Source organism: Osmerus mordax, chromosome 2 (genome assembly GCF_038355195.1).
Source record: "Osmerus mordax isolate fOsmMor3 chromosome 2, fOsmMor3.pri, whole genome shotgun sequence".
Classification (NCBI taxonomy): domain Eukaryota; kingdom Metazoa; phylum Chordata; class Actinopteri; order Osmeriformes; family Osmeridae; genus Osmerus; species Osmerus mordax.
The window spans coordinates 3,846,769-3,868,982 of NC_090051.1; the positions used below are offsets into that span (position 1 = coordinate 3,846,769).

General features: G+C 47.8%; 3 protein-coding genes across 3 annotated transcripts in view; 2 read left to right on the plus strand and 1 right to left on the minus strand.

The window, feature by feature from the left end:
• The window catches only part of LOC136959723 (disintegrin and metalloproteinase domain-containing protein 23), a 20,444-nt gene extending 10,047 nt beyond the window's left edge, over positions 1-10,397 (minus strand). The window contains 12 exon segments of the mRNA XM_067254015.1: positions 46-63; positions 65-112; positions 373-440; positions 789-861; positions 1,309-1,375; positions 1,732-1,763; positions 1,765-1,815; positions 3,169-3,215; positions 8,409-8,425; positions 8,505-8,581; positions 9,065-9,282; positions 10,183-10,397. Coding sequence (XP_067110116.1) covers positions 46-63; positions 65-112; positions 373-440; positions 789-861; positions 1,309-1,375; positions 1,732-1,763; positions 1,765-1,815; positions 3,169-3,215; positions 8,409-8,425; positions 8,505-8,581; positions 9,065-9,282; positions 10,183-10,258 — 792 coding nt within the window. The 5' untranslated portion in view covers positions 10,259-10,397.
• Positions 10,398-11,957: 1,560 nt separating this feature from the next.
• cmklr2 (chemerin chemokine-like receptor 2) lies at positions 11,958-14,461 on the plus strand. Its single transcript, XM_067259658.1, has 3 exons — positions 11,958-12,173; positions 12,572-12,644; positions 12,789-14,461. The coding sequence occupies exon 3, from the start codon at positions 12,810-12,812 to the stop codon at positions 13,875-13,877; it is 1,068 nt and encodes a 355-aa protein (XP_067115759.1). The 5' UTR covers positions 11,958-12,173; positions 12,572-12,644; positions 12,789-12,809; the 3' UTR covers positions 13,878-14,461.
• Positions 14,462-15,092: 631 nt separating this feature from the next.
• Positions 15,093-22,194, plus strand: LOC136958589 (NADH-ubiquinone oxidoreductase 75 kDa subunit, mitochondrial-like). Its single transcript, XM_067252601.1, has 19 exons — positions 15,093-15,149; positions 15,516-15,598; positions 16,008-16,102; positions 16,195-16,302; positions 16,418-16,494; positions 16,709-16,790; positions 17,100-17,230; positions 17,517-17,702; positions 18,046-18,180; positions 19,136-19,250; positions 19,379-19,524; positions 19,617-19,745; positions 19,956-20,085; positions 20,297-20,457; positions 20,560-20,714; positions 20,825-21,000; positions 21,254-21,388; positions 21,559-21,631; positions 21,713-22,194. The coding sequence occupies exons 2-19, from the start codon at positions 15,517-15,519 to the stop codon at positions 21,775-21,777; spliced, it is 2,181 nt and encodes a 726-aa protein (XP_067108702.1). The 5' UTR covers positions 15,093-15,149; position 15,516; the 3' UTR covers positions 21,778-22,194.
• The last annotated feature ends 20 nt before the right edge of the window (positions 22,195-22,214 follow it).

A 22,214-nucleotide genomic window follows, 5' to 3' on the forward strand; every position in this document is an offset into this window, starting at 1 on the left:
GCCCACGATGCCTGCTGTCGACAGTGTGCCTGATTGGGCACGTACCATGCTGTGGTCACTGACTGATCATTATCTCCAAATACTTCATCTCCTCGAAAACATTCCGAGGCATCTGAAAAGACAGCAAATTCATTCATTCTCATAGCAATCACCGGGAGTTGGAGTAAGAAGGGGAAAAAACTCTGTGTTTTGCTTATGGGTGGGGGTCTGAGTCATGGTAAATACTTTGGTACCTTGTGAACGGACAGGGAATCCTAGGAGGACTTGTGTTGGAAAACGGCAGTTGTTTGAGGGAGCTAGCGCGTGCCAGTGCTATGGAACGCCAGGAGGCGGAGCGCGTTATTTATCGGAGCGGTGAGGTCATGGACTTACAGCTCGCTTTTTCCTGCGCTTCAGCCAGGACATGTCGTCCAGCTCCGAGAGTAGCTGCTCCTCGTCTTCTGTGGAAAGATACAGGGACACGCAGGAACCGCTTAGAACCGCTTCGAAAACCGGAACCTGGAACGACTACGGCAACACCGGAGACTGTGTCTTCGTTTGTCTAAGGGGAACCACTTAGAACGGGAGCCTGCCACTGCTATAGGAGCGCAGCTCTGTTCCGTAGAGTTGACACCAGCACAGGACCGCTTACAGCTGGAGTTTATAGCATGGAAAACAGACCCGAGTGGCCGGCCTGGGTGTGGCTGTATGGCAGGCTTGGCTGTGAACCCCGGCCCAGAGGTCACAATCCGTAACAGAGAGGTCATATAGAAACGAAGAAAGAACAAAACACAAACATAAATCCTCACCCAGCTCTTCCCGAGTCGTCGTTCGACTGCAGGGAGGGCGTCTGCGCAGGGTGTGGGGTCTGGCGGAGCTATCCTGCGGGGGGGGACAACATCGGCATGACTGTGGCAGGAACACGGGTCGCGTTACACTAGAACATGTGTCATCATGAGGCCGAGGCTTGGCGGTAAGTGCACCTCACCCAGCTCATAAACAAGCCAGAAGTGACAGTGAGAGAAACACTCGAAAAGACATTTCGACGGCGTCGTTTTGTGTTTGTTCTATCGCCCTTCTTGGCATTGGAGGAGCAACATGCGGTGGATATCCTCTCGTTGGAGAAGCAGGGTGAAGAGGAGGAAAGCCACAGAGGAAGTCCTGCCAGACAAACAGGAAATGGACGGACATGGCGCGCCCTCGGGGTAACAACAAGAGCGATGAGGAGGTGGACCGCTGTGATGCTGCAACCTAAGTAGGCCCTGGTGCATTAGGGGTAGACCCGGAGCTATTAGTATGAACTTGGCAAAGGTTTTGTCGAGTAAGAACTTACGATGGATGAGTCTGTTGTTGAGGCTCAATTAGATACACGTAGGCTCCGTCATCAAACATTCCGCTGTCGGCGCAGAGAGAGAGAGAGAGAGGGGAGAGGCAGAGAGAGAGAGAGAGAGAGAGAGAGAGAGAGAGAGAGAGAGGGAGAGAGACAGAGAGAGAGAGGAGAGGCAGAGAGGAGAGAGAGAGAGAGGGGCAGAGGCAGAGAGAGAGAGAGGGAGAGGGAGAGGGATGGGGAGAGAGAGAGAGAGAGAGAGAGAGAGAGAGAGAGAGGGGCAGAGGCAGCGAAGAGGGAAAGGGAGACAGAAGCCAGTCAATACACAGTCAATAGGAGCTGTGGATAGACAGAGCACACAGGAGGTATACGTCAGATATCCCAGGCGAGGCCCGTCGTGTTTCCGTTCGGCCCCGGTGACTTACTGCAGTCCGTTGCAGGTAGACAAGGCGACGCGGGGACTCCTCTTTGCCTCTCACCTGGCCGTGGTAATAACAGTGCTCCCCTCCCTAAGGGGAAACACAACAGTATTTAAACACCCTCACCAAGCCACAACACACACACACACACAGGATTTAAACACCCCTCACCAAGCCACAACACACACACCCCACAGCGACATTACATTGCACTGCACACTGAATTTCTTTATTTCTTTATTTAGCTATATCTTTCATAACTGTATTCTGTGTGCTTATATAACGGTGTACCTTTCGGCTCTGCTCTGCGCGCTACCACTGGCCTTGTGTTACACTAGCTGTACCATTTTTAGGGTTGATTTTGTAGCTCTCAGTTTAACTGTCATCGGAAGCCTGGTTGACCACAGGGAGCTGGTGGCTCGCGGGCTTCCGGCTAATTCCAATGTGTCTCCCCTTGGCCCCCCAGATGGCTGACTTATCACCGGGCGTGCTCGCTGTGTGACTCCGCCGCCAGGGCTAGGGTGAGGAGAGGATCGTTTCCCTCCAGCCGTCCCACGCTGCATTGCCACTGCAGAGAGCCGGCTCTCCCCTGTCACGTGACCCGGACTCTGGGAGGTGGAGGCAGCAGGAGAGCCTCGCTGAGTCAGCGTCAGCGCGCGCCAGCCCCGCGCCCAGACTGATTCAGCAGCGGCAGCCAGCACTCACATCTCTAACCCCTTTTTTCTCTCGCTCCCTCTCTCCCTCTCTCTCTGTTCTCTGCCTCTCACTCACTCTCTCTCTCTCTGTTTCTCTGCCTCTCATTCACTCTCTGTCTCTCTGTTTGTCTCACTCTCTCTCTTTCCCCCCCCTCTCCCTCTCCTCTCTCCTTCTCCTCCTTTCCTCTCTCTTCTCCCACTCTGCTCATTCTGTCTATTTTCTCTTTCAGACCCATCCTTCTCCCCCCTCCTCCCCTCCCCTCCCCTCCCCTCTCCCTCCCAGTCCAAGACGAGCGTGATTATCTAAATGGATCGGCTAAAACGCAACATATACTGACGATGATAAATCTGACGGCATTACAGATTCGACTCAGCCCAGTTAGCTGGCTCACGTCATGCCACACGTCACATTCTAAACACTTACTGTAAGTCGCTCTGGATAAGAGCGTCTGCTAAATGACTAAATGTAAATGTAAAAATGTAAACACATTGGAGCTGGTGTGCTACTTTGGTTGACCGTGGTCTGAAATCTGTGTGGTGGTCTGGTGTTCCACAGACCAGAAGGACCAAGCGGTCTGCTCCATGTTGTTCTATCAACACGTTCCTCATCGCACCCGGGCAGCAGAGCAGAACAATACAATCCCCCATGTACCAGCTGGCCTTTCCCACTGGGAGACAATTAGCCTGCAGCGGAACCAGACAGAGGGAGACGGCCGCAACTTCGAGTCCTGACCGGAGGGCACTTTACCTTGGACAGTACCGGAGTCCCCTTCTCATAGTGGATCTCCACATAGTCTGGAAGACAACAAGTCACTGCAAGGCAGAAAAACAAGAGCTGGTTAGTGGGATGTGTGTGTTTCTCACGGTTGGGATGACGCACGGCGCGGCTGCCTGGCTGGTCGCTGTCTGGACCAGGGCTGTGACTCAGGCCTCCTCGTGTGGGGATCGCTTGACAACATGGTTTAGAGGCCTCGGGGGCAGGTCCTGTTCAACAGTTTAAAGAACAACAGCCCAGAGGTATGTGTACTTGGAAAGCCACCAGCCAGACGCCCACAGCAACTTAAAAGTTCAAGAGAAATAGTTTAATGAGTGGCCGAAGGGATGTTTCCTGACAAGCAGATACATGCCTCAGCCCACACTGTATTAATATAGAGGTTGGATCAGTCAGCACTCTCGTGTCTGGCCCCAGAATAGGATATTAAACCAACACAAAAAAACTGCCAACATGAGTATTCAAATGTTAACTAGCTGCTGCCAACTCTCTGCTACACTTTGAAGATTCCCTCAAACAAGAGCCTCTCGATACATCCATTTGATCTCGTCTCTATCCGATCAAAGAGGCCTTCTATAATTAGTCAGGTTAGACAGAGTCCACACCAGTGAGGCTGGTGTCTCCTTTTTCAAAATGGTGTCAGCGTAGGCTGGCTTTGGGGTCTCGACTTCACCTTGAACACCGCCCGCCTCCGCCCTCCCTCCGCGCCTCACGTCTGACTCAGCGAACCCCGCCGCCACGCACGCTCGATCTGATCGCTGGCGGCCGCCTCCGAGATACTGCCATTTCTGCCACAACGGCGCTTTTCCCGGGGTAACCTTGGAGATCTCGTTCAAAACACCCTCTTGCCCTCCCCCCCCCCCCCCGCCCCCTCTTTTGTTGCAATAAAGGGGGAAAAAGAAGGAGGAGCTTATCTGGTGGAAACCCGGACAGGGTGACATTTTTTGAGCGACGCTCAGGCATGTGAGCAGGAAGTGGCGCTCGGCTTGGGAGGAGGGAGGAGGGAGGAGGGAGGAGGGAGGAGGGAGGAGGGAGGAGGGAGGAGGGCAGGAGGGAGGAGGGAGGAGGGAGGAGGGCAGGAGGGAGGAGGGAAGAGGGAGGAGGGAGGAGGGAGGAGGGAGGAGGGCAGGAGGAGGAGGGAGGAGGGCAGGAGGAGGAGGGAGGAGGGAGGAGGGAGGAGGGAGGATGGCAGGAGGGAGCAGGGAGGAGGGAGGAGGAGGAGGGAGGAGGGCAGGAGGGAGGAGGGAGGAGGGAGGAGGGAGGAGGGCAGGAGGGAGGAGGGCAGGAGGGAGGAGGGAGGAGGGAGGAGGGAGGAGGGCAGGAGGGAGGAGGGAGGAGGGAGGAGGGCAGGAGGGAGGAGGGAAGAGGGAGGAGGGAGGATGGGAGAGGGAGGAGGGCAGGAGGGAGGAGGGGAGAGGGAGGAGGGCAGGAGGGAGGAGGGAGGAGGGAGGAGGGAGGAGGGAGGATGGCAGGAGGGAGCAGGGAGGAGGGAGGAGGGAGGGGGCAGGAGGGAGGAGGGAGGAGGAAGAGGGAGGAGGGAGGAGGGCAGGAGGGAGGAGGGAGGAGGGAGGAGGGAGGAGGGAGGAGGGAAGAGGGAGGAGGGAGGAGGGCAGGAGGGAGGAGGGAGGAGGGAGGAGGGAGGAGGGAGGAGGGAGGAGGGAGGAGGGAGGAGGGAAGAGGGAGGAGGGAGGAGGGCAGGAGGAGAGGGAGGAGGGAGGAGGGAGGAGGAGGAGGGAGGGGGAAGAGGGAGGAGGGAGGAGGGGCAGGCGGGGAGGGAGGAGGAGGAGGGAGGAGGGAGGAGGGAGGAGGGAGGAGGGAGGAGGGCAGGAGGGAGGAGGGGAGGAGGAGGAGGGAGGAGGGCAGGGAGCACCATTGCAGTCTCTGGGAGAGATGCCTGGGTAAGGGGCTATTTATAGCCTGACGGATGAGGCAGGGAGAGGGAGAGTGCGCCTCAGCACCGGTAAGTGTGTGTTGCTGGTGTGTGATAAGAGAAGGGAAGAGAGTACTGTAACTGTGTGTGTTGTGTGTGTGTGTGTGTGTGTGTGTGTGTTGTGTGTGTGTGTGTGTGTGTGTGTGTGTGTGTGTGTAAGGGGAAGAGTGCAGCACTGCAGAGAGGACAGGTTGAAGCAGTGGAACGTGAGCGTGGACAAGTGTGGAGCGAGGAGGCAGGCAAGCCGCCACGTGTGTTTGTGCAGCGCGTGTGTGTGTGTGTGCAGCGTGTGTGCGTGGTGTGGTACGGGTGCACGGAGGGGGGAAAATCCAACCTCAGACAGGTCACTGAGTCCACAGAAGACTTGAGTGCCACAATGAAGCGTTAGAAGAGGAGAGAGGGAGGAAGAGAAGAGACCAAAAACTGCAGGAAATTCTTGGCCTTGGCGCCATAGACCAAATGTTGCCCCCCCCCCCCCCCAACTCCCTCCCCACTCCCCACCCCAACACCCCACGCCCCCCCCCCCCCCCCCACACACACACACACACCCCCACCCCCCACCCGTGATGCCGTCCCTGCTGTTCCCCCGTCTGGCTCTGGCACATGATAGGAGCAGCGTCGCCGCTAAGTGAACGCCGACGCTGCTCCGGCTCCAGATGAGACGCCGAGCGGAGACAGACAGCGCTGGAGACAGACAGCGCTGGAGACAGACAGCGCTGGAGACAGACAGCGCTGGAGACAGACAGCGCTGGAGACAGACAGCTCTGGAGACAGACAGCGCTGGAGACAGACAGCGCTGGAGACAGACAGAACTGGAGACAGACAGAACTGGAGACAGACAGCGCTGGAGACAGACAGCTCTGGAGACAGACAGCGCTGGAGACAGACAGCGCTGCGGGCCAAAGACAACCTCCGAGGACGGCCTCCGTCAGTGAGGAGCAACACACGCACGCACGCACACACAAACACACCACAAAGACTTCACAAGATAGAAAGAGCTGACGAGCACACCCAGCTGCCTTGAGATTGGGGCGGAGCCTAATCCCGTGTGATGACGTCAGGAGACGTTCACAGCGAGGAACAGGAAACTCGTGGATTTAGCTGAGCGTGCGTTCTGTCGTCTCTAACCCTCCCAGGTGCGGCTAACAAAGCAGTAGAACTTGCTCCCATTGGCAGGTTGCAGACCTATCTAAATTTAGCCTCAGCCTTGTCGCAGCTACAACAGTGAGCAGAATTCAAGCTACCCAGAATCCACTCCCGACACCAATGCACCTAACGCAGCAAGCTGGTTTCCGTGCCTCGCAAACAACAACAGCGTGCTGTAAGGTCACCTTAAGGTCTTTATCTAGTCATCTAATGGGGGCGTAATGGGTGGAGCCATGTAATGAAGGTGCTGTGCATGGAGGCTGTGCGAGAGTTAGGAGTGATGTTGGAGGACATGAACTAGTTAACTCTCCGGGTCAGAGATAGGGCACTGACCTGACCCCTCATGGCAGTAATGTGTAGTGTGTGTGTGTGTGTGTGTGTGTGTTCCCTGCATGTGTGGTCCAAGGTGCAGTGTTCTATTATCCCAGCAGCACAACCTCTTGATTACATTACCATTAACTACAAAGATCTGTACACCCACTGGAAAGGCATAAATCAAGGCATTACCGGCGGTTTTCCTCAGCCTACTGACTGTGAGCCCACTTCAGGCCCCTGGCATTTACAACCACAGCCCTGGGGGTCAGCCTCTGCATGTGTGGTCGCCTCCTACACCCCACATGACGACCAAACCATGAGACCCAACTGGGTCCGCGGCTGCCAGGACGCCTTGGTACGTGAGAAACTCTCACACACAGAGCGTTGCAGCACATCTCACAGTACATCACACAGTGTCTCCCTTTCCACAAAAACAAGGCAGTTCCCCAAGCTGGGATGCTGGTGCTGGTCTGGTAATCTACTGGCCGTCAGCTCTTAAAGGCTGAGAGGGGGCGGGGGGGGGGGCTGTCGGAGGGGCTGATCAATGCCTCTGTGTTGTGGTCATGGTGGTGGTGGAGGTCATGGCTGACCAGGAGGCTGTCATGGGCCAGTGGACAGCGTTGCTCCAGAGGAACGCTTCAGTGTCCGTGCCCGTGACACCATTACCCAGGTGAGATGTGGCATTAATCACGGGGCTGACCTATAATCCCCCTTCCTTCACGGGGAGCAGAGTCACTTAGAAGAGCTGGGGAATCACGAGCGCTGTCACGGGCGCTGTTCAAAATGAGCCGGCGTAGCGCTCGCTCAGTGTCTCTGGGATAGGCAGAAGGGGCCCATTGTTGTGGACATGACCTTGACAAGCGTGAGAAATGTTGCCCGAGTCTGGATATGGACGCATCAACCATATCTAAAAGGAAAACGACCAAGACTGGTGGATGAAAGGCAAGGCATGTGCACACATGATGTCATGCAAAAGGTTTGCTACTATGACGATGAACTCTGTAACTCGCGTTGATATAGGATGGGATTGGGATGTTAGAATAACCAAAACAATTAGGAATTTTTCAATGTTATCGCTTTTATGCACATTGCAAAAAAATCAGGTGGCTGAGCGGTGAGGGAATCGGGCTAGTAATCCGAAGGTTGCCAGTTCGATTCCCGGTCCTGCCAACGGACGTTGTGTCCTTGGGCAAGGCACTTCACCCTACTTGCCTCGGGGGAATGTCCCTGTACTTACTGTAAGTCGCTCTGGATAAGAGCGTCTGCTAAATGACTAAATGTAAATGTAAATTGACATACAAAGAGTGCAAATAGAAAGCAAAGGAAAAAAAAATGTCAAAGATTCTAACGGTATTTTGGGGATCAAAGTCAGGGAACAATCTGTGTTTACTAGGCACAGTGCAATGAAAATTCATCAGAAGTACCCAAAACAGTTTTAAGGTCAGTTGGATATGTAATACAGATATAGACAAGTTTTTTTGTAGAGTAAATGCTGGTGCATGTTGCAATGTATCTGTTAGTGGGCAACACTTTACGTCACGGTAATATTAACTGTACATGTAACTACATTGCAATAAAAATAAAGTACATAGGATTGGCTTTGCCGTAGTATAGGAGAGGGGTGAATGGATGTTTTAAAGGGAGCAGTTGAAGCTTGTGTTAACATCCGCTTACTCCTGCAGAGCCCAACCTCTCTCATACCATATTTTACTTGTGTAACAACTTGCACCTCTAAACCATAATAAAGTCAAACTAAATCACAGTTCCTGCGTAACTACAACGTTGTTGCTAAGGTATTACGTCGTCCCATGGTAGTTAATGTAACCTGAATGTAAAGTGTTGCTGTTATGTGTTTGAACTGTCAACACACCAAATGTCCTGCTATAGGACAATAAAGACTTGAACTTGGGTGGGAACTTACTTGTTTAACGTAAGGTCCAGTACAAATCTGGAGCCAAAGGCCTCTAGTTGAAAACTGGCTTGAGCAAGGTGGACCGACTGCGGGAGAGACACAAGGGTGAAAGCACAGGTCAAAGTTCAAGGAGACCTTGAGGGGGAGCGATAACATAGATTGATGTCAGCTGTCATGACGACTCGGGTTTTCCGGCAGGGCTTCACCACTCTGCCTTCTGAGAATCAGGAAGTAGGATGTGAAGCCCCCCCCCCCCCCCCCCCCCCCCCCCCCATCGTGGGACAGGACAGGTGGAGGGGGGGGGGGGGGGCGGATGGGCGGGGGGAGGTAGGAGGGGAAGGGGGAAGGAGAAAGAGGGAGGAGGGTAGAGTGCGGAAGGAGGTGGGAGGAGGGATACGATAGCTTCATCGATGTCACACCTCAGCCAGCAACCGCCCGCGTGCCGCACTTCCTACCAACACAGGTGTACTCTACAGCATAGCAGCAATAGTCTAATCTACTCCCAGAGGGCCGTACACAGCACACAGCAGGAGCCCAGCAGTACAGCACTGTCCCCCTCTCTGTCTCACCTGGGCGTCTGGGACCTGGTTCCTTGTCCGCGTGTCCAGGTCGTGATAGGTGCTCTCCGAGTCCTCGTTCAGGTAGTAGATGAGCCGAGAGGGGTAGGCGATGACTCGCTCTGCCGCATGGCCACTCGCGTTGCCTGGGGCCGATGCTGCAGTCGCCTCGAGTTCCAGTAGCGATGCCAGTGCGTCCCTCTCAGCCTCGCTCTCCACTCCTTGAGAAACTGCAGAAGAAGAGGTCCCACCACACAGGCATGTCAGTCAGCGCAGGCTTCCACACCGACGGGGGACGTTGCCACGTCCGCTGACATCTAATCTCGCGTCTCGAACGTGGACCTTTCATCTGGGGTTGTGCGTTTTTTTTTGTTCTACAAGGGCTCCGATTCGTTGCACCTGGGTGTACATTGTGGTGTTTTCTGTATTGATGTCATCAACCTTAAGCTATGACATTCAGGTTTCAAGGTCTACCCAAAAAAAAATACCAAAGGAATTTGACTATGAACAGGGAAATGACACAATGTCAAAATGTCAAAAATGACATATACATGTCTAGTATTAATGTTAATCCTAACAAAGAAAACAAATATATATATATATATATATATATTCATATATATATTCATCATTTCCATATGGCAGAATAAGTCCATTTTTGCTGTTCAACCAAACACACTGCACCATGCAAACATGCAAAGTATGCTACTAGTTGATTAGATCATTTGTATGTATTACAATGCTGTCAAATGATAGACTATGCCCTAGGCAAGACAATTCATCAATAATTTGAAGTTCAGGAACTAAAGTAATCTTAAAGAATCGGATCAAGAGCTGGGTACTGCTTGCGTGCATTTACCTACACTATACAAGACAATTGTTTGATAAATCCTTGTTTGTAACCTGAACGAAGATGCAGAGGTTCTGTCTGCCCCATCTCAGCATCACTTTAAGGACTCAGCATATAAATCTCCTACGGACACATACATTCTTTCCCATTTGAAACAATAAAAAAACTATAATGCCAGATATCGACGTAATCTGGTAAAACACACAAGAAACGACTAAAGCTGATGTAAATGATACGGTTAAGAAGAAATGTGATATGGCTAGGAATATGGAGTACATACCGAATGACGCTGTGGAGGGATGAAGCCAGGTCGCAAGGATGCTCACGAGCACATTTGCCAGAAATATCAAATGCATGATTCATATTTGATGTTTGAAATATATTTGTATCAACACATCAACGCAGTGAATAGCTTGCGGTCCATTATTGCGTGGTAGATGCCCTTAATGGAAAATCCTTCATGTATCCAGTCAGTGGGTGAGTACTCTGCAGTAACGGGCGGGTCGACGAATGGTAGGCGGTGGCCAGATACTCAAAATCAGCGAACAGACTCCTCCTTGACGTGCACAAAGATGTCCTCCCTATATAGTGGTGCTCGCGCTCAGCAATGCGCGTTCCCGAGAATAAAACACAAGCAGGTGATCGCATAAAACATCATGCACGCGTGTTTAAAACCACAGCCTAAAGACACACTCAGCATTTCCTTCACAGAAAGGGTAAAGGGTAACGTACAATCCTGACTGAATATAATGTAGTACCAGCTGGCATAATAATGCATTTGATGCAATTTAGTTCCGGTGTCCTAGGAATGCAAACCACTGAGGCCGACTTGATTTCATGTGTAATTTGTTTGAATTATCAAAGAAACTGAAATAACACATTTCGACATTGGTTATGTGCTAAGACAGATGGTTTCACAACAGTGCAGCTCTTGAATAATTCAAAATAAATATGAAATAGTGTCTGCAATGAATTAGCCTATTGTTTGGGTCGTCTTGACTGCCTTCGACATTAAGGTAAAACATAAAAAATGGCAGAAAATGTTTTCACAATCAATCCAATGTAACAGGTGGCATGGTACGTTGGCTTAGGGACAGGGTTGACAACATGTTTTTGCGTTGTTTGGGAGTGGACAATGTCAGTACCTATTTAGCAGCCTGCAACCAGGCTGTTGAACGTCCTCGTTCCAGTAAACCCGCTTCCAGACAGAGCATCCTCAGGAAAGTTTGTTTGGCAGGACCTCTCAACACCGCCTGGCACCGCTGACACGCACACACACACACACACACACGCACACGCACGCGCACACGCACACACCCACACACACGTACGCACACACGCACACACGCACGGACACACACGTACACACACACAAACTTTGTGCATGATCTCACAGTACCCCCGGGCAGAATGGGCCGCAGAGAAAGCAGTTGGTCAGTGTGGGTCTAAGCAGAGATGACATGAAGATGTGGCTTTGATCTGATCAAGGAGTCAAGGGGGAGTTGGTTTTTGCATGAATGACCAACAGTCAATAGTGTTTTCAACTTTGTAAGGCTGGGTGTCACCCTGCCCCCACCTCTCATATGCTAAAATCTGGAGTTGCTGGATGGAGTCTCTTCTTGATGGGTCTCACAGTTGATCCGTAAGGGTCAAGATATGGTCTGATTGGATGTTCTACAGGTAATAGTTGGGTATAAAAGACGCTGACTGAAAGTTATTAGATCAATAGCAAATTTTTACTGTTATCATCTTTTGTGATGGGGCAATGGAGAATGTGTTGTAAGTGTCTCCGTCTTGCATTTGTGTGCTTTTAATAGCCTAAGGGTTATAGTGGTCCTCAATATAAACCATCTGGTGTTGACCTGGAATGAAGTTTTTTCTATTTGATCGCAATCCTATTCCTCTCCAGTTTTTCCAAATTTCTGACCATAAGGGACGCGTCAGTGGACACGCCTACATCTCAGATGTACACAACAGTAGCCTATATATGCTGCTGCCGAATAGCTTGTGGATGGAATGGGGAGAGGATGGCTTCAGAAAACTACATAATACATTAACTAGAAACTAGTTAAGATATTTATTAAACTATATCTTCATCAAGGATGTCAAGTTATGGAACGCGAGCGGAACGAATGAAAATGACACGTCGTTGACTTTTAGGAACGTTTCTGCTTTTTTGGAAGTTCTGGGTCTATTTGGAACAACTCCACTAGACTGAATTCTATCCTATTTAAAAAAGGATTGGCCGATCCAGGCTTAAACCAGCGAAAGGTATGTAGAGACAGAATGACTAGCCTATATCAACTTTTTATGTTTTATGATCTGTTCGAAGACATCGAAAATACAAGGTTACAACTATATTGCTGAAAACGTTAAAACATATATATTTATATTACAGCTATAATAACTTTTCATAATACAAGTCTAAGTCTTTAAGTTAAGTCAAACTTTGTAAAGTATGTTTCTATAAAGCAATGAGTCGGCCACGAAATAATAAATAAGGTTGTTTTTTTATCATTGTATATGGCTGCAGTGTACACCATTCACAAGGCAATAATGCGATGAATTAACAGAGAAGAACAAAGGTCTCATCGCAGACACGATTGAGGGAAAAGTCTCTGTTTATTCTCTCACATCCTTAGGAAGCCCTCTGTTCATTCTGTTGACAGAACGGACGACTCTCACTTCCTAGGTCACGTTTGCCAAGCTGCATTATCAGGAACAAGAAGAACAAAAACATTGGTGAGTTTATCCTGTTTGATAACAATGGACACAAATAAAATTCCAATTCTTGGAATGCGTAAATGATATTGAAACGATATTCATATCAATAAATAACGCCCAAAGGTAATGCTAAGTTTATAAAACGTTTTGTTTCTTTCTTAGACGTTCAACAACAATACAGCAATGAACGACTCGGAGGACTTTGGAAACTACAGCTATGAAGATTACATGGAGTATGGGGACTTGGAAGACATAAAAGGGGACTATGCTCAAACGGAACCTACACACATAATCTCTGTGGTCATATATAGTATTTGCTTTGCCCTGGGTCTGATCGGAAATGGAATTGTCATTTGGGTGACAGCATTTAAAAGCAAGCGGACAGTGAACAGCATCTGGTTGCTTAACCTCGCTGTAGCCGATTTTGTGTTTGTGCTGTTTTTACCCTTCTCCATAGACTACGTGCTTCGAGACTTCCACTGGTCGTTTGGCCTGGCTATGTGTAAGATCAACTCCTTTGTGTCTGTGATGAACATGTACGCCAGTGTCCTCTTCCTCACCGTCCTCAGCGTAGACAGGTATGTCTCCCTGGTCCACCTGAGCTGGTGCCAGAAATGGCGCTCAGCGTGGCGGGCCTGCTGGGTGTGCGGGGGTGTGTGGGCCGCAGCCGCCGTCCTCAGCCTCCCCACCCTCGTCTTCCGCGACACCTTCCAGTTACACAACAAGGTGGTGTGCTTCAACAACTTCCACCTCCACGATGGGCGCACGGCGGCTATGCGGCACATCACCATGGTGGCTGTCCGTACCACGGTGGGGTTCCTGCTTCCCTTTACTGCCATCACCGTGACCGGCATTCTCCTGGCGATCAAAGTGAATCAGTCTGATGATTCTGTCCGCCTGTCTAGTTTCTCCAAAACAGTGTCTGCAGTCATTCTAGCTTTCTTTCTGTGCTGGGTGCCCTTCCATGCCTTCAGTTTAATGGAGATTGCCATGCATTCGTCGTACTACTTGCACAATGTGCTGAAAACAGGTTTCCCCCTTGTGACTAGCTTAGCTTTTTTCAACAGCTGTGTCAACCCTTTTCTCTACATGCTTGTGGGCAAGAAGGTTCGGCACCTCCTGAAGCGCTCGTGCCTTGACATCACTAAGAGCTCACTACGAGAACTCAGTCAGTCCATCTCAGCAACTGAGTCTGTGTCGGTGGCAGGTGAGAACCCACCAGAGGAACCCACGGAATTATCTGTCCTGTGATTGCAGTTCTTCCATTTTATGAGTTACCTAGCATAGGTGTATTAGCGGAGCTTTGCTTGTTTTCTTTCAGGTGTAAGTGATTGATCATTACAGTATTCCCATCCTCATGTGACTCCATATTGGATTTATTTTTTAGTTTGAAAGGATTTTTTCCGAGTTGTTTCATTTGGATATTTCCAGGCAGCCTCATTATTCTGAAGACCAACTTTCAACTGAAAAAATCCCTTTAGTGGAAACCCTGAGTGGCAAAGATTATGCTAAAATATTACTAGTAGTATGTGATACATTTACGTTGAAAAGAAACAAACCAACCGACAGCACAGCTCCTATACGAGTTTTTAGAAGCATATTTAGTATTTAGAAATATTCGTCCTTGTTGTTTTTGGAGGATGAAATGCTTTTGTAATGATACACTACAATATATTTGAAAAAGTAGCTATTTTATCCTAGTTTACGCAACCTTTACTTGAGGGTTCATGCAATGTATCTTTGTGTCATATTGTTAAGTATTGTTTAGTTACTTATTTGTTGATTCTAATATATTTGAAGCAAAACAATGTCAATAAATCTACTGTTTAATATTAGTTGTGTTTAGACTTTATTCCATGTGTTATTTTCTGTTTATTGCTAATCTCCTGTCAGGAGTGGTGGTTAGACTCAAGGGAACAAACACAATCTTGCACATTGTAAATTCACCAAGGTCAGAGAATACAGCCAGAATAAGGACTGTAAACACTAATTTGTTGAAGCTGAGTTATTTCGCCCATACTAAGATCTAAGTTGTCTGTCTTCCTGATTTTGTGTAGCCTCAGTTATTTTTTTAAAAGGGGATGCAGATGTTTCCTTTTATCTCCCTCTCTCTGGCAAGTGGCAACCATCCTTGAATATTGATCTCATCTGGTCTCATATTGTCTACATCTGGAACAAGTCCTGCTGGGAACAACTGCTGCAATTATAGGCTATTAACATCTATAGACTTATTATTAAGGCTATTAAACACAAAATATCTGGTCAACACATGCTTTGGAATAGTTTACATTCTGTGCATATTACCTAAAACAGGCCGTGTTATTGGCTGTACGACCATTTAAAACAAACGAGTTATTTGTATTATGAGTCAGGAATGCATAACATCCGATATTGTCATTTAAATGTTTAAGTCTACTAATTTATAGTTGCTGGGTTTGTCCAGTTGAGTTTACCGTGACGCAGTTGAGTAGGAGTGCACAGTCACCGACAACACAGTCTGGGTCTGGGTTGAGCAGCGGCAAGGTACGGATTATGACAGATTTAAGATTTTGAAATGTTAAAATAACATTGTATTCATACACGTAGGCTATTGGGGTATAGATAACTGTTGCAGTTAGCCTACTTTATACGAAGTAATTTAACCTAATCGCTATGTGCGTAGCTAGTTTGCCCTATCTCGCTTAGTTTATAGCCTACTTTGCAAACGATGGATAACCTAGGACGTTAAACTAACTGTAGCCAATAATAGCTATCATGTACCCCAATTTAAGGTTACAAAATACAGCGTGTTTATGTTGCTACTTTAAAAGTGACCGATTGTAAACTCCATAAGACCCACCAACTGCTAAAGATGTGCAGTAACATATGTTGTGTTTTTTTCATCATTAGGATGTTGCGTTTGCCTGCGGTGAGCCGCACTCTCTCAGCTGTCACGCGAACCAAAGGGGGCGTTCCCGCCACCACCAGTAATGGTAATAATTCCATACTTGTGGATCGATGTATTATTTTGATCGTTTAGTACTGTTCCGTCATGATCGCTTGTTAAACGCAATGCACTTCTGAAAGTCTACTCTTGGTGACCTTGTTCCACTCCGGGATTATCGTCAGGATTACAGGTTTGCCAGAGAGCAAATAAAAGAATGAACGCCAGACTGTGGCTATAATGGGACAATCAGTTATATTATATATATATGACATTATGTGCAGATGTGTTACTTTTACACTGCTGATAAAAAAAATGGATGTGTGTTTACTGAAAACCAGAACCAATTTTTTTTTATTCATCAAGTCATGTTCACTGAAACCAGCTGCAAACTGAGCGTGAAATGTTGAAACCATTTGACTAGAAAATTCTGCTTTGTGTTTCATCTGTGTTTCCAGCTTGTTCTGTAGCCACGGCAACTGCTAGCAACTTGATAGAGGTGTTTGTAGATGGAAATCCTGTTACAGTGGAGCCAGGAACCACTGTGCTACAGGTGACTAACCAGCCTATTACCGGCAGTGATCTCATAGAATCTGCTTTGTTTACAGTAGGTTGAGTTCACAACATGTTGAAATCTTGTCTCAGGCATGCGAGAAGGTTGGAATCCAGATCCCTCGTTTCTGCTATCACGAGCGCCTGTCGGTGGCAGGCAACTGCCGGATGTGTCTGGTAGAGATTGAGAAAGCACCAAAGGTAATCAAACGTGTTATGAAGCTCTACGGTATCATGCACGTACTGTATACATCCTCATCTTGTAGGACGTGAATAACTTAACAATATAACATCTTGAATTACACATATCTTGTAGCCGGTGGCCGCATGTGCAATGCCAGTCATGAAAGGTTGGAACATCTTAACAAACTCTGACAAAACAAGGAAGGCCAGGTACAAATAGAAGCCACTATTTTCCTAGACTTCATCCATTAACAGTGATTATCACAGGTAGCATAACTGTGTAGTACGATTGTAGTAGGCTAGTTGATAGGTTGGGAGCATTTGTAGGTCATGAATTGAGAGTTATTGGTCAGCTTGTTGTATTAAACTGGTGGAACTAACTTTTACAACCATGAAACCATGTGTTGCCTTTGTTTTCTGATAGAGAAGGAGTAATGGAATTCTTGTTGGCTAACCACCCGTTGGATTGCCCAATCTGTGACCAGGGGGGAGAATGTGACCTACAGGTAATAGATCTGTGCCTCACTTTACCTCTGGAGCTGAGAGCTGTCAAGCTAAAGGCTAAGGTTAAATTGACGTGTGTGTTTGTTTCACGACTGTGTCACCATAGAACCAGTCCATGATGTGTGTTTCACGACTGTGTCACAACAGGACCAGTCAATGATGGGTGTTTCACGACTGTGTCACCATAGGACCAGTCCATGATGTGTGTTTCACGACTGTGTCACCACAGGACCAGTCAATGATGTGTGTTTCACGACTGTGTCACCACAGGACCAGTCAATGATGTGTGTTTCACGACTGTGTCACCACAGGACCAGTCCATGATGTTTGGCAGCGACCGGAGTCGCTTCACGGAGAGCAAGAGAGCCGTGGAGGACAAGAACATCGGCCCCCTCATCAAGACCATCATGACTCGCTGCATCCAGTGCACTCGCTGTGTACGGTGAGTCCGACCAATGAGTCCATGGGACAAAGTAGGGGGATCAGATGGCTGAGCGGTTAGGGAATCGGGCTATTAATCCGAAGGTTGCCGGTTCGATTCTAGCTGTGCAAAATGACGTTGTGTCCTTGGGCAAGGCACTTCACCCTACTTGCCTCGGGGGGGAATGTCCCTGTACTTACCGTAAGTCGCTCTGGATAAGAGCATCTGCTAAATGACCTAAATGTAAGTACACACATACAATGTCTTCCTAGAGGCTAGGTTTGTCCTATGTCCACCTCTATTTCAGCTTTGCCAGTGAGATTGCTGGTGTGGAAGACCTGGGAACCACGGGCAGGGGAAACGACCTCCAGATTGGCACCTATGTGGAGAAGATGTTCATGTCGGAGCTGTCTGGGAACGTAATCGACATCTGCCCCGTGGGGGCGCTGACTTCCAAACCTTATGCCTTCACCGCCCGTCCCTGGGAAACCAGGTTTGGACATTCTCTGCTATTATGTTTCAGGAGCTGTTGATATCATTTCCATTATTCAATTTCCATTACTTTAAAATACTCCATAATTATTTGATTCATGTAGCAGAAACATTTATCCAAAGCCCCGTAGAAATAATGCATGTAGAAAGAACAGCGGAAGATCAAGGATTAGAAGTACATAGTTCGAACTAAGTTGGTGAGTCAAGAAAGGTCTGTTTTCACTGTAACTGACAAACACATTTGTCCACAGTCCTTTCTCATTTGCACATGTATACACTCCTACTCTCCTAGAGTGTTTCCGTATTTTGTGATTCTTACAGTTGTCTCCTTGGGTTCCTCACAGGAAGACTGAGTCTATCGATGTGTTAGACGCCGTGGGCAGCAACATTGTGTTGAGCACCCGGTCCGGAGAAGTCATGAGGGTCCTTCCTCGTCTCCACGAGGACATTAATGAAGAGTGGATCTCAGATAAGACCAGGTAGAGGACCAGATGAAGCCAGTATGGACTAACACCTTTTGCTCTGGTCCAGTCTTAATTTACACTGTCTTCTCTGGTCCAGTCTTAATTTACACTGTCTTCTCTGGTCCAGACATAATTTACACTATCTTCTCTAGTCCAGACATAATTTACACTATCTTCTCTAGTCCAGTCTTAATTTACACTGTCTTCTCTGGTCCAGACATAATTTACACTATCTTCTCTAGTCCAGACATAATTTACACTATCTTCTCTAGTCCAGTCTTAATTTACACTGTCTTCTCTGGTCCAGACATAATTTACACTATCTTCTCTAGTCCAGTCTTAATTTACACTGTCTTCTCTGGTCCAGACATAATTTACACTATCTTCTCTAGTCCAGACTTAATTTACACTGTCTTCTCTGGTCCAGACTTAATTTACACTGTCTTCTCTGGTCCAGACTTAATTTACACTATCTTCTCTGGTCCAGACTTAATTTACACTGTCTTCTCTGGTCCAGACTTAATTTACACTGTCTTCTCTGGTCCAGACTTAATTTACACTATCTTCTCTGGTCCAGTTGTAAAGGTACAGTGAGTACGAAGTTTTGTCCCATATGAACATGTTGTGTAAGCTAATGAGGCCCTTTGAGAGTTGTTTAGCAACGCAGACAGCTCAGTGCCAGTGGAACGTTTGTTTCAAATTGTGGAGCAGCCAGCTACATTCCAGCCAATTATGTGCCGGCAATCCTGTTTAGCCAATCGCCTTCGGCGAGGTGGGCTTTTTTCCTTGGCTTAATTTGTAAAACCACTGTCAGTCAAACCTGAAGAAAGCACAGTAGTTCAGACAAGAATTGGGGAGCACTCATATTTGAATCGACTTTATAATGTTACCTATTGCAGCTTTAATTCCCAATTTCTGCTCTGGTCCAGTCATCATTCACACTGAACTTTTCAGCTCTCCTGATTGGCAGGTTTGCCTATGACGGGCTGAAGCGACAGCGGCTCACCCAGCCAATGGTGAAGAATGAGACCGGCCAGCTGGTGACCACTTCCTGGGAAGATGTGCTGACTCGTGTAGCTGGAGTAGTATGTGATACACTAAATATTCCAGTTTAGCACCCACCAATATGTATGTTAATAAATACAGAGCACACTTCATCTTGTCTGAGGCCTAGCCATGTAAATGTATTCCTAAAGTGTGTTCTCATTTGCAGTTACAAGGAGCTCAAGGTAACAAGGTAGCTGCTGTCGTTGGGGGGATGGTGGATGCAGAGGCTCTTGTTGCCCTGAAGGACCTTCTGAATCGTCTGAACAGTGATCAGCTCTGCACTGAGGAGATGTTCCCCATGACGGGGGCAGGGTAAGGCAGGAACACTGGGGGGGGGGGGGGGGGGGGGACAGACCTGGTCGAACTGTGACTACATCTGACGGGTGTGGCTTCTTTGATTGTAGGTCTGACCTGCGCTCAAACTATCTGTTGAACACTCACATTGCCGGTATTGAAGAGGCGGATCTGCTTCTTCTGGTAGGCACCAATCCACGCTATGAGGCTTCGCTTTTCAACGCACGGATCAGAAAGAGGTATCTGGGTGGCCTTGACCTTGATTTAAGTGCGGTTAAATTTGCAAGCGTTGGAATTTCCATGAAATTACTGTCATCGTTGCAGCAAGCTTCCTTCCAGGTCCAGATTTACTGTCTCTCTTTAAGTGGAAACTATAAATCTTAGGGGTGTTGCCACTGCATTGGCTGCTATGTCATACATGCATTCATAAATGATGGTCTCTTCTGTAGTTGGCTCCACAATGAGCTGCAGGTGGCCCTTGTGGGGAGAGAGGTGGATCTGAGTTACACGTACAACCATCTAGGGGAGTCTGCAAAGGTCCTACAGGACATTGCAGCAGGGTCTCATCCCTTCTCTAAGGTAATATTGTGTGTGTGTGTATATATACAGTATGTAAATACTTTTTATATATATTTAAAAAAAAATACTATACATTATAAAATGACACGTCCTTATATGTAATAAGTCTGTAGTGAATAGGTGAGCTTTGGTAAGAAACCTTATGACAATGTTCCCTAATTGAGGGTGGACATTTATTTCCTTTGCCTCTTTTGTTCACTGAATCTTTTAGGTTTTGGCTGAGGCCGAACGTCCAGTGGTAGTAGTGGGCAGTGGAATGCTGCAGCGAGCGGATGGGGCTGCAATACTGGCTGCCGTGTCCACCATAGCTCACAATGCTCGGGTTAGCAGCGGAGTCGATAATGACTGGAAGGTTCTCAATGTGCTTCACAGGTAAAAAATCCTGAAGCAAAATAATAGGAAACACACACATATATTTTCATGGTATAAAAAAAATGGTCACTTAAAGTTCTCTCTGTTGACCTAATGCTACAGGGTGGCAAGTCAAGTGGCTGCCCTGGATCTTGGGTACAAGGCAGGTGTGGAGGACATCAGGAAGAATCCACCCAAGGTCCTGTTCCTCTTAGGGGCAGATGCTGGCTGCATTACTCGCCAAGACCTGCCAAAAGACTGCTTTATTATTTATCAGGGTTGGAAAAGTTTGTTCTTGACAATAGAGAGATGCTTCTCCAAGTTTTCTAACATTCCATATCCCTAAACCAGGATTTGTTTGATCAAACTATTCTGTAACTCTGCACAGGACACCATGGTGATGTTGGTGGACCAATGGCTGACATTATACTTCCTGGAGCTGCCTACACAGAGAAATGTGGCACCTATGTGAACACAGAGGGCCGCGCACAGCAGACCAGGGTGGCTGTGACTGCTCCAGGACTGGCCAGGGAGGACTGGAAGATCATCAGAGCCATATCTGAGGTAAACGACAATTTAGCTTAAATCAGTCTAGTGACGCGCTTGGATATGATTGGACGGGCTACTTGTCTGACTGTCTACCTACCTCCTGGCAGTAGTCAGGCAGCACGTTCATGTGTTTTGGAGGATTGGCTTTTAAGGGAGGAGTGGGATATTGTGGTTTGAATCCTTTCAAACTGGAGCTAAAATTGCTAAGTTCGCAAAACTTGCCTATCCTGCCTCTAACGTTTTTGTTTGTTTTCCTTCCTCTCTTCAGCTTGCTGGAGCGACTCTTCCCTATGACACTATTGATGAAGTGCGTGACAGGCTGGCGGAGGTTTCACCCAACCTGGTGCGGTATGACAATGTGGAGGAGGCCAACTATTTTAGGCAGGCAAATGAACTGTCAAAGGTTAGTCATTACCTCACATTCATATCTACATATTCAGATCGACAGTCAAAATGCCCTACAACTGAGCCCATTCCCCAAAATATACAGCTTTGCACCCTTTCTGGTAGTATATTGGATGTCCAATGTCCAACAGTCCACAAGAATAATACGGTATGTCTTGTTTTTGTTAGTCTGTGGACCAGACTGTGCTTGCAGAGCCTCTGATCCCTCCACTACTGACTGTGAGAGACTTCTACATGACAGGTACAGCCAGACTGCTAGGACAGGATCTTCTAGAATATGATAGTGCAGGTTCACAGCCCTTTCTGCCTCCTTCCTCCTCAGATCCTATAAGCAGAGCCTCCCAGACCATGGCTAAGTGCGTGAAGGCAGTGAATGAAGGAGCATAAGCTGTCCAAGAGTCGTCCATTTGCTGAACCTGTTCTACTGTTTAATAGATGCCCATTCAATGTCATACACATCCGTAGGAACTGTATTTATTTGCAGTGTCGGTATTCTTTCAGTGTTCACACACTTAGTAATACATTACATGAAATGGCATTTAAATGCAGTAACATGTCATATGCATTTAAAGAAGACTATTCAGTTATTGTACCCTTTTACTGTCTAAGCAAATTGCTGTCCAGGAGAAATACATTCAACCCACATCTATTATGACCACTAAACTATTTTATTAAATACATTATTTATTTAATGTGTATGTTTAAGTCTGTACCATAGCAAATTAAGTAAGTATTGAATTACTGAAGAGTATAATCAATGTAGATAACGAATACCTTTAATAAACATGTTTCTATGCTAGAAGTCTGTGCTGAATAAAGTCTTA

Excerpts from the sequence above, each read along its gene's own strand:
- cmklr2 (XM_067259658.1), top strand. The coding sequence starts at position 12,810 with ATGAACGACTCGGAGGACTTTGGAAACTACAGCTATGAAGATTACATG.
- LOC136958589 (XM_067252601.1), top strand. The coding sequence starts at position 15,517 with ATGTTGCGTTTGCCTGCGGTGAGCCGCACTCTCTCAGCTGTCACGCGA. Across the intron at positions 16,791-17,099 it reads GGGGAGAATGTGACCTACAG|GACCAGTCCATGATGTTTGG; the intron begins GTAATAGATCTG and ends GTGTCACCACAG. Across the intron at positions 17,231-17,516 it reads CAGTGCACTCGCTGTGTACG|CTTTGCCAGTGAGATTGCTG; the intron begins GTGAGTCCGACC and ends CCTCTATTTCAG.